Source organism: Lucilia sericata, unplaced genomic scaffold, assembly GCF_015586225.1.
Source record: "Lucilia sericata isolate MDLA Ls3-8-SP2 unplaced genomic scaffold, ASM1558622v1 Contig000073F_arrow, whole genome shotgun sequence".
Classification (NCBI taxonomy): Eukaryota; Metazoa; Arthropoda; class Insecta; order Diptera; family Calliphoridae; genus Lucilia; species Lucilia sericata.
In genome coordinates this window covers 513,381-528,825 of record NW_023994107.1, presented here as the reverse complement: position 1 = coordinate 528,825, position 15,445 = coordinate 513,381, and the positions used below count along the sequence as shown (strand labels likewise).

Below are 15,445 nucleotides of genomic sequence, written 5' to 3'. Positions count from 1 at the left end.
TGGTTCTAAGCAATTCAGTTGCAGTACGTATACCTAAAATATTAAAGTATAGTAATATTTTCCAGGGTGGTTCCTTTTGAGCATTATAAGGCATGTGTTTATGTCAAGGGTGCACTTTCGCTTAAATTTGTTCTAATATACCTATTTATGCCTTTGCTCCATTTTAGGCTTTAAATAATTTAATTATTTTGTAGTTATTAAATTCGCACAGAAACAGTAATGATTTGAACCAATGTGACGGATGAAAAACTCCATATGTCATTGATTTCCATCATATTGTTTTCTGATGGAAGGAAGTATTACATTTAAACTGTTTCTAATCGTTAATGTGGGAAAATATCAGCTCGAGAACAATTTTGTGATTCAAACAAGGCTCAGACACTCGGAATAGTTTTCAGTCCGTCGTTATAATTTCAATCATCTCTTAAAGATTTTTATTTTAGCTTCTTAATTTACAAAAAAAAGTATTAGTTTTCATTTAAAATTATTAGTAAAGGTTTTTATAAAAATTAATAGTTACAATTTTAATTCTACTTTAAAAACATAAAGCAGTTTAATTTTGTAAGAAAGTTTAGTCATCTTGACGCGAATCGAAGGCCTATGTGTGATAACCCATGTAGGCCGTGCTGGTAGGGTACCTTTGGCAGAGAGGCTCATGATGAGCACATACTAAGAACTACCCCTTCCCAGGTCTGGTAGTGTCTACCAGTCATTTGGATGAGTGTCTTTTTGACAGTACAGTCCTTTCTGGATCGACGAGATCCTAAACTTTCCAAACGATCCGTTAACACATCCACCAACTACATCATATGCAGAACCACATACTTGGCAGCAAGTATAAAACGCACATCGTTCAAATGTCCATTAAGAAATAGTGCCCCGCGTATTTCACGTCATTCTGTGGTGAGTCGAGTGCTACTGCCACCCAGGTTGGCAACCCAAAGCGTCTGCGGATATAGGGAAGCCTGGATCCAGCAGTCTCATAACAAAAACATCATTTGGCAAAATAAGCTGCCCAGGCCCATATTGGAAAAACGCAGATAAAACTTCCTAATTCGGGGACTACTAAGGCCGAAAATAGTAACCCCAGTGCAGGTTCTCATATGGCATCTCTCAAGGCCACTACGGTAAATATTAAGACCCCTAGGTACGACACGCCAGCATGAAAGGCATTCCTACAACGGCGCTCCGCGCCAAGATTCTTACGCGCTTAGCTGGTGAGAGTAACACAAATTAATCTTCACCACTTCAAAGCAGCTTCGGCTGCACTGCTCCTCCGACCAGAGATACAAGCCGAGACGGCTCAAATCGGCGGCGGCTGGCCGCCGGTAATATTTAACAAGCCGCGCCGCCGCCGACTTCTTTCGGCTCAAAAGCTAAGCCGGCTTAAACGTAGCCGCTGATAAAGATTGGAATCGCACATGTCTTTCAGAAAATAATTTCACCAATTTGAACAGAGTTGCCACTATTTTAAATTCTTATGGCAAATTCAAAAGAGTTGCCACACAATATTGTGCTAATATTAAAATAGTGATAACTACTATAATAATGTCCATTTTCTGCAGAAAAAACTTATATAGAGACAGGTTTCTATATAACAGACTATTATACGGAAAAAAGCGCTAAAGGTGACCCAATTTTTAATTTCATTCTATACAATAATCTTGATATTCTAAACTCAGGATCCGAACCAAAATTTATTGTTTCTAATAGAAGAGAAGTTCTTGACTTACGCTGATTAGTTTTATGCATCATTATAGGCCAAGCGGATGGAGCGTCTCAGACGACTGCTCTTTCTCTTCAAGCTTTCGAAGACGCGACTTTACTGTCTTGCAAACAGAACATGCATAAAGGTAGATGCATGGTGGTATGCAGGAATATCCTACAAATCCCTTCATACCCAAGGGCGAAAAGTACTTTCATACGACTCCAAAAAACTTTGAACCAATTAGTCTATCCTCCTTTCTTCTTAAAACGTTGGAAAGCATTATTGATTTACATCTCAGAATGTTGTAGTTGTTTTTTTTATAAATTTAATACACTATAATGTAGTCTACTAAATATGGAATAAACATGTGAATTGATAATTTTTTAGATAGAAACAATTTTATGGCTTTGTACGCCACTGTATGTAGATTACAAAGGCGATGAAGTTTTGTATAAATCTTAATTTTTCTAAATGAGAAAAATAATTTTTTTTGCCAAAATTTTTGCATTTTTATTATATTATCTTTAAAGCCCTGTTAGGAAACTTCTAATAAATTGCTATAATATGTAAAACAATTTTGTTTTTTCACCAAATTGACTTAAAAAATAGCCTTTTATTATCAGGACAGTATTGACTATATGGTAGTGCTGTGGTATTTTGTCACCCAAAAAAAGTTATAATGTATGTATGTAAAATAAATAACATTTTATTCCGTAAAAACTAAATATGATTTTTACCACGTTCTAATAATACAGAAATGACGAAAATTTATGGTGAAAAATTCAATATTTCTTTAAAAATTTTGTAGGTTATTGTTGTTAGAAACAATATCGCATAACAGACTAGATGCCATATCTAGTGGCCAACCTACTTATTGGCATACAGACCTCAATAAGATTCCCGATCTAATTGATTTTGCTGTAATAAAAAATATAAAACGAGAATTTATTTCAGTGATCCCTTCACTGGACCTCTCATCAGACCACTCGCCTACAATTTTAAGGTTATTAGAAGCTCCAAATAAATTAGAAAACGATTATTCTTGTTTTCCCTAACAAGAAGACGAACTGGTTAAAGTATAAAATGTATATTAGCTCACACTTGCCACAAAACATCTCATTGAAAAATGACCACGAAATACAATCCATTGTCGATATATTTACCGATAATTTACAAGACAAAGTGTCTACACCCCCCGTCACCTTGGGAGACCACAAAAATTTTAAATTTCCTAGAAACATTGAGTATCGTATAAAAGAAAAGAGAGAATACTCAGACGTCAATGGCAACAATCGCGATCTCCGAATATAAAGGTTAAACTTAATCAGTTACAAAGAAGACTCCACATCGCCTTAAAAAATAATAAGGATCTAGTTTGGGAAATTACCTCAAAAACTTAAACCCAACTAAGAAAACAGAATATAAATGCCCCATTGCATAAATTCATCTATTAGTGCTAACATTATAATTCATGTGGTTCCACACCCAATAAAATTCTGGCTCTCTACCATTAAGACGACAATCAAAGGTCTTAAGGCAGGAAAATTTACTACCACCATGATTAGTAACCTGCCCAATTCAGCACTGAGAATTGTTTTGTCCTATCACATGGAAAATATCCGAGATAGTATGATACCAAAACCGGGAAAAGATGTCACACAAGTGACTTCATACCGCCCCATTAACTTGTTGTCTATATTCTCAAAACTTTTCGAAAAGTTATTGCTCGAAAGCCTTATAGTACATCTTAACGATAATTATTCCTGAACAGGTACATGGAATAACCACCCTTCTTCGAAAGGCAGTCGTGAGTAAGCAATATTGCTCAGCATTATTCATAGATATTTCTCAAGCTTTTAATAAAGTCTGGAACGATGGACTAATACACAAAATTATCATATTACTACCTGTGAATGTTCACAAACTGCTTAAAAATTACATATATGAAAGTTCTTTCCAAATCAGATCTAAAGATGTGATCTCTTCACGTCGTAAAATATCTGCTGGAGTATCCCAGGGAAGTATTCTAGGTACGTTCCTATATAATTTATATACTGCAGATATGCCAACGAGCGCACTGACTAACACATCTACATTTGCGGATACCGCTTTTGTAAGTATACATACATGAAAACCCTTCGATAGCTTCTGCACAACTCCAGTCTCACATTGGCGAATTGGAAAATGGCTGGACAAATTGAAAATAAAAGTCAATGCAACGAAATGTACTCACGTTACATTTACTCTAAGACGAGAAAACAGTCCTCTAATACAGATAAAAAACGTCAAAATTCCAGAACAGAGCCATGTGAGATACTTTGGAATCCATGTTGAACGCCGTTTAACATTGAGCCACCATATTGAAGCTAAGGTTACACAAATAAAATTAAAGTCAACTCAATTGCACTGGCTAATTGGCCCATGGTCTGATCTAGACATAGAGTACAAAGTACTTTTGTACAATACTGTCATTAAACCGAAATGGCTATACGGAGTTCAACAATGGGTAACAACATCCTCACCTAATGTTGAAAAATTGCAAAGAAAGCAGTCAGCACTGTTAAGAACAATAACAGGTGCCTCGTGGTACATTCGCAATAGTAATATTCACAGGGATCTCAATGTCCCCATAATACGTAAGGAGATCAAACTGTCCAGTTTAACCTAATGGATCACCGAAATCCCCTTGCCAGGGAGTTGCTGCTATTTGAGGGTCATAGACGACTGAGGAGAATGGAAACCCTGGATCTTGCCTGATAATCAAATCGAGAACTTGGGTTGGAACAGCAGTGGCAGTAATAACGTTAGTCACAGTTTAGGTTAAGATTTTTAATTATTGTAAATTTCTACTTAAGAAATTTTCATTGAAGAATAAATAAAATGAAAAAAATATATACCCGGCAGAAACTTTCATTATAGGTAAGTGTTTACAATTGCAAGTTTTTGCTGGGTATTGATAAATTGTATAAGTTTTTTTTGGAATGAAAAAAATTTTAAATCAATATAATGATAAAAGTCAAGAAAATTAGAAACTCTAATCTTTCCGTTACGTCTACAAAAAAATAATCAAATATCGGGAAAATATAAAAATAATAATTAAACCTAAATCTCCTAAACTAAAAGAAAACACACGCAGAGAACTATATATATTTTAATTCGTATCATAAATGAATTTTTTGGCAATTTAAAAAAAATATATATTTAAGATTTCTGTATATCTATAAAGAACTGAATATGTACATATCGAGCCCTTTTCGCACAAAAGAGACGTAACCGACAAAAAAATTTTACAGGAGAGCATTTTTTTAATTATCTTCGAAGTAGAACATAGCATTACTCCAAAACTCCGTTAATAAATATTATTACATCTAAAATATGGGATGCAGTTTGTTTCGATTTTATATTGACGCTATATCCGATTTTTTTGTCGCTTACGTCTTTTTTGCCGAGACAAATTTTTATGATATAAACAATGTTGAGGCGGTTACGTCTAAATTCTCTGTCTAAAAAAATATTTTTTGGTGTATATCTTTATATAATTTGTATAAATCTGAAATTTAAGAGTGTAATAAATATTTTCTTATAAGATTTTAAGGTCATCTAGGGATGTCTGTATGTCAGTCTTTTTGTTGAAAACCGGATAGGTTCCGAACGTTATGAGCTAGAGTGATGAAATTCTCCAAAAATGCTTATTGTTTTGTGTTAATAATGGGCAAAATCGGTTCTTGATTTCACTTATCCCCCATACAAGTACCTCCCGGATTATAGTTAAAACTTTTATAAATATGTTGTTTATGTAGCAATCGCTATAAAATTTTGCAGAAGTCGGTTATATATAGTTATATATATAGGTAGTATGACAGATGTCAGGCAATATTTAACCCTAGCCTCCATATATGGACCCTTTAAGACAATGATTTTATGACCATAGCAGCCTTAAAAATATCGGTATAGCAACGAAATTTGATGTATGATGATTTTTTAGGATTGTTTCCTATGACCTTCATACAGAAAATAAGTTTACAGTTAATAAATCTTTCAAAAATTAAGAAAGTATGATGAAATTCTACAAAAAAAATAGTTTTCAAAACTAATCACGCGTTTAAATTCTATAGACCCCGGTCCACAATTGACCTAATCCCTCATTAAAGGCCGCATTCTGAAAATCACCCTGATGTCTATATTAATATCCATACATGGTAGTACAATTCGCCTTATATCGAATAAATAAGTAAATTCTGGGACTATTGATTCATTAAAGTCCATATACAGGTCCGCCTTCCGAAATCCACAAATTTACAACCAAATATAAGAGTTGGTTAAATGGTAATTATATAAATGCAATGTAATTAGTAATTAGAATGAACTAAATTCATAAAAAGTTATAGATTAAATTATAAATTTTAGCACATAAATTGCAATGGCATAGTGATAATTACATGAATTTATTACAATTATACTCAGATATGTCGCATTTCATTCAGAAACAAATGTAATACGTTAATTTGTTCAAAATTTTTCTATAAATTTAATATATTTTAAAAGAAAATTTAGACGTAACCGACACTTTGCTGTTACAAAATTCATAAACAGAAAATAAATGTGTACTTACGTCTTTTTTCTTTTTCTTGCAAAGTTGAAACCATTGGATCTATAGCTACGAAATTTTCAGAGATGATGCTAATGGACCTAAATTATCGATTTCTATAAAAAAACGAAAATCGAAACTGAAGTCGCTTACGTCCATTTTGCAAAAAGGGCTCGATATGTACAATGAATATGCAATACATATTATGCATACATAAATGCTCGTCGGTGGTGACGAAGTTATGAATTTAGTCTCAAAGTCATTTGAAAAGCAATAATTTTGTAATGCTAACAATTTAAGAGGTTTAGAAAATCTCTTTAAATTTTTGCAAAATCTCTCTATGGAAACGAATCACTGTGCAGCGTATCAAATTTGTTAATTTCTGTCCATTTTAATATCGACAACAGTAACTTCTGAAATAATTTTATAAACTATTTATGTTTCACACCTCTATGTAGACAACATTTAACATTGAATTGTTGAAATTTGATATAAATAAAAATATTTAATAAACATGGCGCCAATCGTTTAAGAGTAACAAGTGATAAAATTAAAAAAAAATGAATTTTAAATATTTGTGAATAAATAAAATTCGGTTTTGCAAAACCACAATTTATTTGTTTATGCGGGTGCTAAATTTTAACTAGACATTGTCTTTAAAAATTCCTCTTAATATACATGCAGTAAACAACTATGAAGGCTTTTAAATTTAGATTAAACTAAAAATAAATAATAATAAAATTTAAATATTAATACCTACTAAATGTTAGTTGTAGTATTAAATGTGAAAACAAAATATTTTAACACGACGAATTAAATGTTTAAATTATTTCTACTGTTTTCTATTTTTAACAGTTTTGTTTTGTATTTGAATGTATATTGATGTATGAAGTATATTGAACAATGAAATAATTCAATTGTAATGAAATATTGCACAATTTAGTTTTATGCACCCAAAAATCATTTTGTAAAGGATAGCATACATAATTCGATAATTGACCCCACCCCCCATAGAAAATCGCCAGGTATGTGCGTTAAAGTCATTTTATAAAGGGGAACTTACATGAGGGATAGGGTCAGTTATTGACCGATCCTCATCAAATTTAGTAGAAAAATTTCCTTTCCTATAAATATTGTTTTTGTCGAATTTCAATACTGTACTCGTATTTTTAAGCCAGTTATAAGATTAAAGTAATTTTCTGAATGGGACCTTAAATGATGGGTAGGCTTAGTTATGAACAGTAATGGTCGTTAAAGTCATATTCTGAAGGGGACCTTATATGGGGAGTAGGGTAAATTATGAGCAGATTCTCATAAAATGTGGTAGAGAGATTTTGGTTCATACGAAACTTGTTTATGCAGAATTTTATAGCTGTATTCGTATTTTTAAACCAGAAATGAGCGTTAAAGTCAAATTCTGAAAGGGACCTATAATGGGGGGTAGAGTCAATTATCATAAAATTTGGTAGAGAGAGTTTGGTTCGTACGAAACTTGTTAATGCAGAATTTTATCGCTGTAATCGTATATTTAAGCCTGTAATGAGCATATAAGTCTGAATTGTTTTCCGAAAACGTGGATTATTAATATCAAAAAAACCTTACCTGTAGGGTATATTTTTGTAAAGTTTCAACGCCCTAGCTCTTTCCGTTCGGATCCTATCGTGTTTTCAACAGACAGACATACATACATACGGACAGACAGGGCTAGATCGTCTTAGAATATAAAGAGGACCCCAGAATATATATAATTTGGTGGGTCTATGACCAATATTTTAAGGTATTACAAACGAAATAATAAAAAACAATATTATCCTCATCTTTTGATGGTGGGTACAAAAATGCTTAGCTTATAATATTATGTTCATTTCATTAGGAATTTGCTGTATGAATTTAATTATCTTCTAAACCTTTCAAATTTTTTTAGTAATATGTTCGCAATTCTAAATATATAATTTGTAAAAAATGAAATATGACCTTATCAATAATCAATAATAAAATTAAACAAAGATATATGTCAAGTAAAATTAGCACTAAGTTTAGTAATATTGGATAATAGATCAGACATAAATTTTTAGCACTATCGGTCCAGAACTACCGGACTTAGAGGGGATCAAAGTTGCACATTTCGGTAATACAGGGTTTTATTCAAATGAGTGTAACTTTCACCTATTGGTACTAGGAAAAGTTGTCCAAAGGATTTCAGATAGATATTTTTTCATTGACGAAAATGTCCAACTTTTACCCCTCTAAGTCCGGCAATTCTGGAACGAAAATTTGAGACATCGATTTTAAAAATTGGGCCACTTGACATGAAATAACCCGAAGAATTTTTTTTTCAGATTTGTATTATCGATTTATTAAACATTTGTCTAATGTATGTATTTTTGGTAATTAAAAAAAAAAAAAAACATTTTCAAAAAACCAAAACAACTTTGACGTACCTTCTTGAAAAACTTTCACGTGAACAGATTTGGCATCGTTGAAAGTAAGTATATAAGTTTATAAAAAGACCCTAATGTCTTTAATTACCCTATAATTAAAAATAATTAAATTAGATTTAACCATATACAGGTAATAATACTAACTAATTGTTATAACATTTTATGAGGTGGTTTAGGTTCACATAAAATTTCTTTGTTGAAATTTTTTGTCTAACATTAATGTGCGAATTTTGATATCATTTAAAAGAATAAACTTATCATAACTTATGGAACTTTAACTTAATAACAAATCACAGTTAAAACTTATTAATTTAACAAAAAACCAATTTGTCGGTCAAGCTTTGAAACAACAATATACATTCACTATTATCTGCTCTGCATTATGCATATCAAATACTTCACATTTGAGTGCAAATTTAAGTTGTTTTTTTTTTTTAACTAATAAAAACCAATAACATAATTAAAGTTATTGCAAATTTATACAACTTATTATTGCTAAGGCTTTATGTCGTAGTTAATTTCATTCTTGTTGGAAAACAAATATTTATAATAATATAAATGGTAGAGGGTGGAGTGACGAACAACAGATTAAAGCCAACATTCCAATTGACAATACGAAAAACTATTAACAAAAATAACACACATCAAATTCAAAACAAAATGCGTACCTTCATTGTTCTCTGTTTCGTGGCTGTAGCCTCTGCTAATACATTAGGTTACAACTACCAACCTTCTGCCGGTTTGTTCACTCCTAGTGGGTCTTATGGTTCATCATCGAATAGTGTTCCTTCCTACGCTCCTCAAGGATACAACGCTGAAGCTTCCCATGCTTCACCATCGTACGCTCCTCAAGCAGAACTTGAAAAGGAATTTTACACATTCAGTGCTAATGATGATGATTTCAATGATCCTGCTGCATCCAACCAACTTTCTAATGCCGTCAAACAAGGTCTACGTGTTATTTTCATTAAGGGTCCAGAAAACCGTGGCTTGGAAAACGCTGCCCTTTCTTTAGCCAAACAAGCTTCTGGCCAAAAGACTGCCATCTATGTCCTCAACAAACAAGCTGATATCGGAAATTTGGCCAACAAACTTAATTCTGCCAACAAGAACAACAACAATAAACCTGAAGTTCATTTTGTCAAATACCGTACTCCTGAGGATGCTGCCAATGCCCAAAAAGCCATCCAAAGCCAATACGATTCTTTGGGTGGTCCTTCTCATTCTCATAATGGTGGCGTTGCTCCTGTCTTGAACTTTGCTTCAAAGGCTCCAGTATCAGCACCTGTACATGCCGCATCAGCCCCTAGTGGTTCATATTTGCCAGCTTCGATTTTCCGCTCATAAAGAGTTTAAGCTTTATATGAAGTAGAATTAAGTGTTGTTATTGTTGTTTATTATTTAGTTTAATAAAATTTATTTTGTTTAAATATCAAAATTTTAATATTAATATTTCATTACATCTTTTATATATTATCTGTACAAAGAATGAAGACAATAGTTTTTATATATATTAATATTTGGATATACTCTGGTCCACTCTACGAGAAGGAGGTCCGAAAACTATAACTTTTGATGGGATTGGAATTGGATGAGTTAAAAATTTAGGGTATATACATTGCTATAGCATTTTTTCTTGTTAATAAATGCTAAAACTTGACGAAATTTGTTATTTATAATATTCACAGTGGTCAAAAGGTAGACTTTTTTAAAAAGGCCTAGCGTTTTGACCGTGCAAAATTTGAAAATTTCTGTTGCGTAAATTTTTGTCCTAAATATTTATATTCATACAAAATTTTAAATCAGCTATTTTTATATTTGATGCAACACCCACTATTGCTGTTATCACCATTCTATCTCTAAATATTCATATCAAAATCAAAGTTGCGGTAGCACAATTTTAATTCTAGCATTTATAGTTTGCCAGATAGACAAATTTTATTTTATGATTAATATGGGAGATGTAATGCCCACTAGTCCAGATATCGAAGTGCTTTACGCATACACCTGCCACAGCCTTATTTCATGGTGGTATTTTCGAAAACAGGGTGAGTTTCTTTGAAGACTTACCACCGCCCTTTGGTGCTTCTTACACGCCGGTGGCAATTTCTGTACATGGCTCTGGCAGTCCATGTACTCGAGCTATCTAATCTCTTGACATTGTCATGAGACAAGCCGAATACATTTAGAGGTTTAGTGTCTATAGAAAGGGTGTACCGAACTGCAGGTGAAATTGATTGATGCTATGAGGAATCCCCCATTCTTAAGACATTCTCATCATCTAAAGACTTACACCAGTGCTCTACGTAAACTCTTAAAGTCTCAGTTGTTTCGGAAACAGCACCTAGAGATTTGGCACAAGGATCTACTGTGATAAGTTGAGAATGTTTTTAGAGTAAACTCTAAACACGCTCAATCATGAAAGAAAATCGCCGATAAATTATAGGTTAAGGTATAATCAGCTCCACTCAACCAACCATCTAACAGCCATCACTCCAGCATCACACCGCAAAAAGAACTCAGAGTTATTCTCAACTCATACCCATCATCATTGCATTATTAACTCAAATTCAACATTTGATTAATCCATGCGCTATGTTAGACCCCTTACCGGGAATTTGGATTTAAACAACAGCCACTACGTGTATTCTAAAAGAACCTCAACGATTTTGAACAAAGTTCTGCGGGCAATTGGCCATCTGTACTACTTGGACCTCTGGTACGACGTCATGTCAAATCATTCCAAGGAAAGGCCAAGGATACATTTGATCATTACGTTTTTATAGTTTAAAGCTGTTAAATGAACGAATTTTATTATTTTATTAATATAATAGAAGCCATGCCCACTAATTACAGCCTACCCATTTTTTCCTTAAAATGTTACACGGTTGGCAAAGTTGACTAATTATAGCCCTCCCAATGAAAACACTCTTTTAACACATGATCAAATCTATATGTCTTCTTTAATCTATCTGACATTAAGAAAAGAGTCAGTTTATGTTAAATTTTGATAATGGAAATTATAGAAGATAAATAGCATGCAGAGGTATGGTTTAGACCTAGCAGCTTTAAAAATATAAAAATAATTACATATCGTGAAAATTTTAACTGGATTACTACTTGGCTACTCCAAGTTTCCTGTCTCACTGTTGACCTAGGACTACAACTCTGACCAAAGCTCTATCATTGATAAAGTCAGTGTATCATCAATAACACATACATCATATGTTTTAAGTCGATTCACACGGTAAAATCTTATGGTCATGGATACGAATCTCGCATCAGAACTCCTCCTCGAGAAATTCTGAGACCTGATCTGCATTCAGCGCAGATCAATCCACTGTATACATTGATTTCTGGGCTTCGACTTTGTAAAAATTTAATTTGTCTGTGTAGGTTTTTTTCTAATCATAGTCTTTATTTTGTGCTCAAAATAACTTTTAAATCTTATTAAGTCTAAAAATAGAATTATCTAATATTGTATACAAATTAGTTTAAATTATACATTCTTTGTTAATTTTACAAAAAAAAAATTCCTAACAATACATATACATAAATAAAACAAACTAATAGTAGCAAAAAGCTAAAATATGTTCTACTCTATTATTCATTGAAACCAGCTACACCACTCGCAAAGTACCATCTTCATCAATAAATTTACAATGGAATTTATTAATATTTAATTTAAAATTTAATACAACAAAAACTAAAGTCAACCCTCCGTCAGTCGGAGTCAATTTGTGAAGTAGTAAAATTATGCATTTTTGGTTTAAATCAATTACAAACACGGTTTTATTAAAAAGACATCAAACGATATGGTTTTAAAAAACAACAATAATAAGTGGCACTGGCCGGTCATAATAAACAAAATCAACAGCAGTATAATCGCCGCTGAAGAAAAGAAAATTCTTTATACAAGAGTACAATGCATTGATTTAAGACAGAAATCTGATTATTTGTAGGTGGTTTTTAAACAAAACAATACGACCAGACAAATGGACAGACATACAACTAACTAGCTAGACATCATTTGTTTATGAACAACAATAAATACTTCTTTTACATACAATACATGACTTCTATTTTAAGACCTCCATGTCAAAAATATTAAATTTAGAAGTATATAAATAAAAGAGGTCGTTTCATAACTTTATAGAAACAGAAACAATTTGGATTTCAAACAGAACACAGAAACAATTAACTAAGTCAACATGCGTGCCTTTATTGTAAGTAGTTTGGAATATAAATTAATAAATTAAATAGGATAATAGATTAATGTTATAATTCTATTTTTTATTTAAAGATTTTATGCCTCGTAGCAGTCGCTTGTGCAGACAAATTGGGTTACAACTACCAACCTGTTGGTCATTCCGATTCTGGTTTATCTTTCCAACCTGGATCTGGTGTTGGTGGTGGTTTGGATACCGGTGCTTCTTATGATGCTCCTTCATACTCAGCTCCTGCTGAGTTCGATAAGGAATTCTTCTCATTCTCTGCTCCCGAAGGTGAATTCGATGATCCCAATGCCGCTCAAAAGATTGCTGGTAGTGTGAAACAAGGTCTCCGTGTTGTCTTCATCAAGGGACCCGAAAACAAGGGACTCGAAGATGCCGCACTCGCTTTGGCCAAACAAGCTGCTGATCAAAAAACTGCCATCTACGTCCTCAACAAACAAGCCGATATTGGAGATTTGGCCAACAGACTCAATGCCCTCAACAAGAACAACAACAACAAACCCGAAGTTCACTTTGTCAAATACCGTACCCCTGAAGATGCCGCCAACGCTCAAAAAGCCATCCAAAACCAATACGATTCTTTGGGTGGACCTTCTCAATCTCACAATGGCGGTGTTGCTCCCGTCCTCAACTTTGCTTCTCAAGCCTCAGTACGCGCTCCCACAGCTCATGCTCCCGGCAATGCTTACTTGCCTTCATCTGTGTTCCGTCGTCGCTTGTAAGTAATAAGAAGCACATAGCCAAAGAGACTGATCCTTTATTATTTTTTATCCTGTTGTTAATTTGTTATTAACTTTGTTATGTTTTACATCGAATAAAATTTTGTTTAAGTATTAATTTTATAAACAAATGCATTTTTTAAGCTTTAAAGTTACATGTTGAAAATGTGTCTAGATTTAGCCTTTTCCGTGTAAATTAGTTCAAAATTTCAATTTGTAATACAAAATGTAATTTTTAGAAAGTGGGTCTCACACAAATTTTCAGCTCTATCGGTCAAGAACTGACGAACTTAGAAGAGATCAAAGTTGGACGTTTTGGTCCTACAGGGTTTTATTCAAATGAGTGTAACTTTTCACCTATTGGTCTCAGCAATAATTGTCCAAAGGAGTTCAGATAGTTATTTCTTCATTTTTTCCAAAAAAAAAAAAAATAATTTTTTTAATATATTTTTTCAAAATGGGCCCTTTTTATTTTTTTGCTTAAAAGAAAGCTTATACAATTTCCTTAAAGGGTTTTATAATCCCATAATGGGATATTCATTAAAAAACTATTTTTTAACTCATGAATAAAATATTTTTCAATATTTGGCACTTAATTTTCTCCTATTTTTTCAAAATGGACGCTTCTGTTATATTGTTTTTCCTCAAAAAAAAAGCTTAGACTGCGAGTGGGATATGTATATATAAAAAATATTTTAACTCCAAAAGCAAAGTTTTTGAGTTAAAATATTATTTTTTTCACATATTCCCCTTGCATCCCACTAAGTGACCACAAAGCTCTTAAATGAAATGGTCTAAGCTTTCTTTTGATTAAAAAAAAATACTACAAAAACGTCCATTTTGCAAAAATAGGGTAAAATTAAGTGCCAAATATTGAAAAAAAAAAAAAAAATATTCTTGAGTTAAAAAACATTTTTTTTGAAGGATATCCCACTCGCATCCCATTATGGGACTATAAAGCCCTTTAAGGAAATTGTATAAAATTGTAAAATTAAAAAAAATATATTTTTAAAAATAATATTAAAAAAAAAAATTAAAAACATTTTTAAAAATCAAAAAATAAATAGCTATCTGAACTGAACATTGGACAATTTTTTCTAGGACCAATAGGTGAAAAGTTACACTCATTTGAATAAAAAACTGTATGACCAAAATGTCAAACTTTGACCCCCTCTGACTCCAACAGTTCTTGACCAATAGAGCTGAAAATTTGTCTCTGGCCTACTATCTCATAGTACTAACTTTGGTGCAAATTTAATCCAAATCGGAAGACATCGATTGACACGAATTTCCCTATTTTTATTTTAATACGTCTATTGAAACTATTGCAAAATTATTAAAACTATAGTTAGGACATTTTTTTTTAATGATTTAGAGTGTTTTTAATAATTAGATTAAAATCTCCGTAGCACAGTAGCTTGAAAACTTTTGCTTGTAATTTTTAGCACCGTTTAGGGTCGTTTGCGTTTCAGGTGTCGATATAGTCTATTCTGTAGTCTGTTCTGTAGTGATGTTAACAAAATTCATTAAGTGAAGATATATTCACTTTTTCGATATTTTATTTTTTAATAGAACAACGGTATCGGCATTTTTACTTATTTCCGTATTACTATTTAAGCGTTATCGGTATTTCGACCTATTACGGCATCGGTATTTTAGCGGTTACGGTAGTAGCGATGGAAAGGTATTTTAGCGGTAACGATAGCTTAGCAATAATTGTTACCAACCTTGGTTTTATATTAACTGAAATCTCT

At 32.5% G+C, this 15,445-nt stretch overlaps 2 protein-coding genes across 2 annotated transcripts; both read left to right on the top strand.

Moving 5' to 3' along the window:
* Positions 1–9,286: 9,286 nt before the first annotated feature.
* Positions 9,287–13,469, top strand: LOC119616466. The gene is made up of 2 exons (XM_037972826.1): positions 9,287–10,141; positions 13,458–13,469. The coding sequence occupies exon 1, from the start codon at positions 9,296–9,298 to the stop codon at positions 10,082–10,084; it is 789 nt and encodes a 262-aa protein (XP_037828754.1). The 5' UTR covers positions 9,287–9,295; the 3' UTR covers positions 10,085–10,141; positions 13,458–13,469.
* LOC119616467 lies at positions 12,700–13,824 on the top strand. Its single transcript, XM_037972828.1, has 2 exons — positions 12,700–12,963; positions 13,041–13,824. The coding sequence occupies exons 1-2, from the start codon at positions 12,949–12,951 to the stop codon at positions 13,692–13,694; spliced, it is 669 nt and encodes a 222-aa protein (XP_037828756.1). The 5' UTR covers positions 12,700–12,948; the 3' UTR covers positions 13,695–13,824.
* The last annotated feature ends 1,621 nt before the right edge of the window (positions 13,825–15,445 follow it).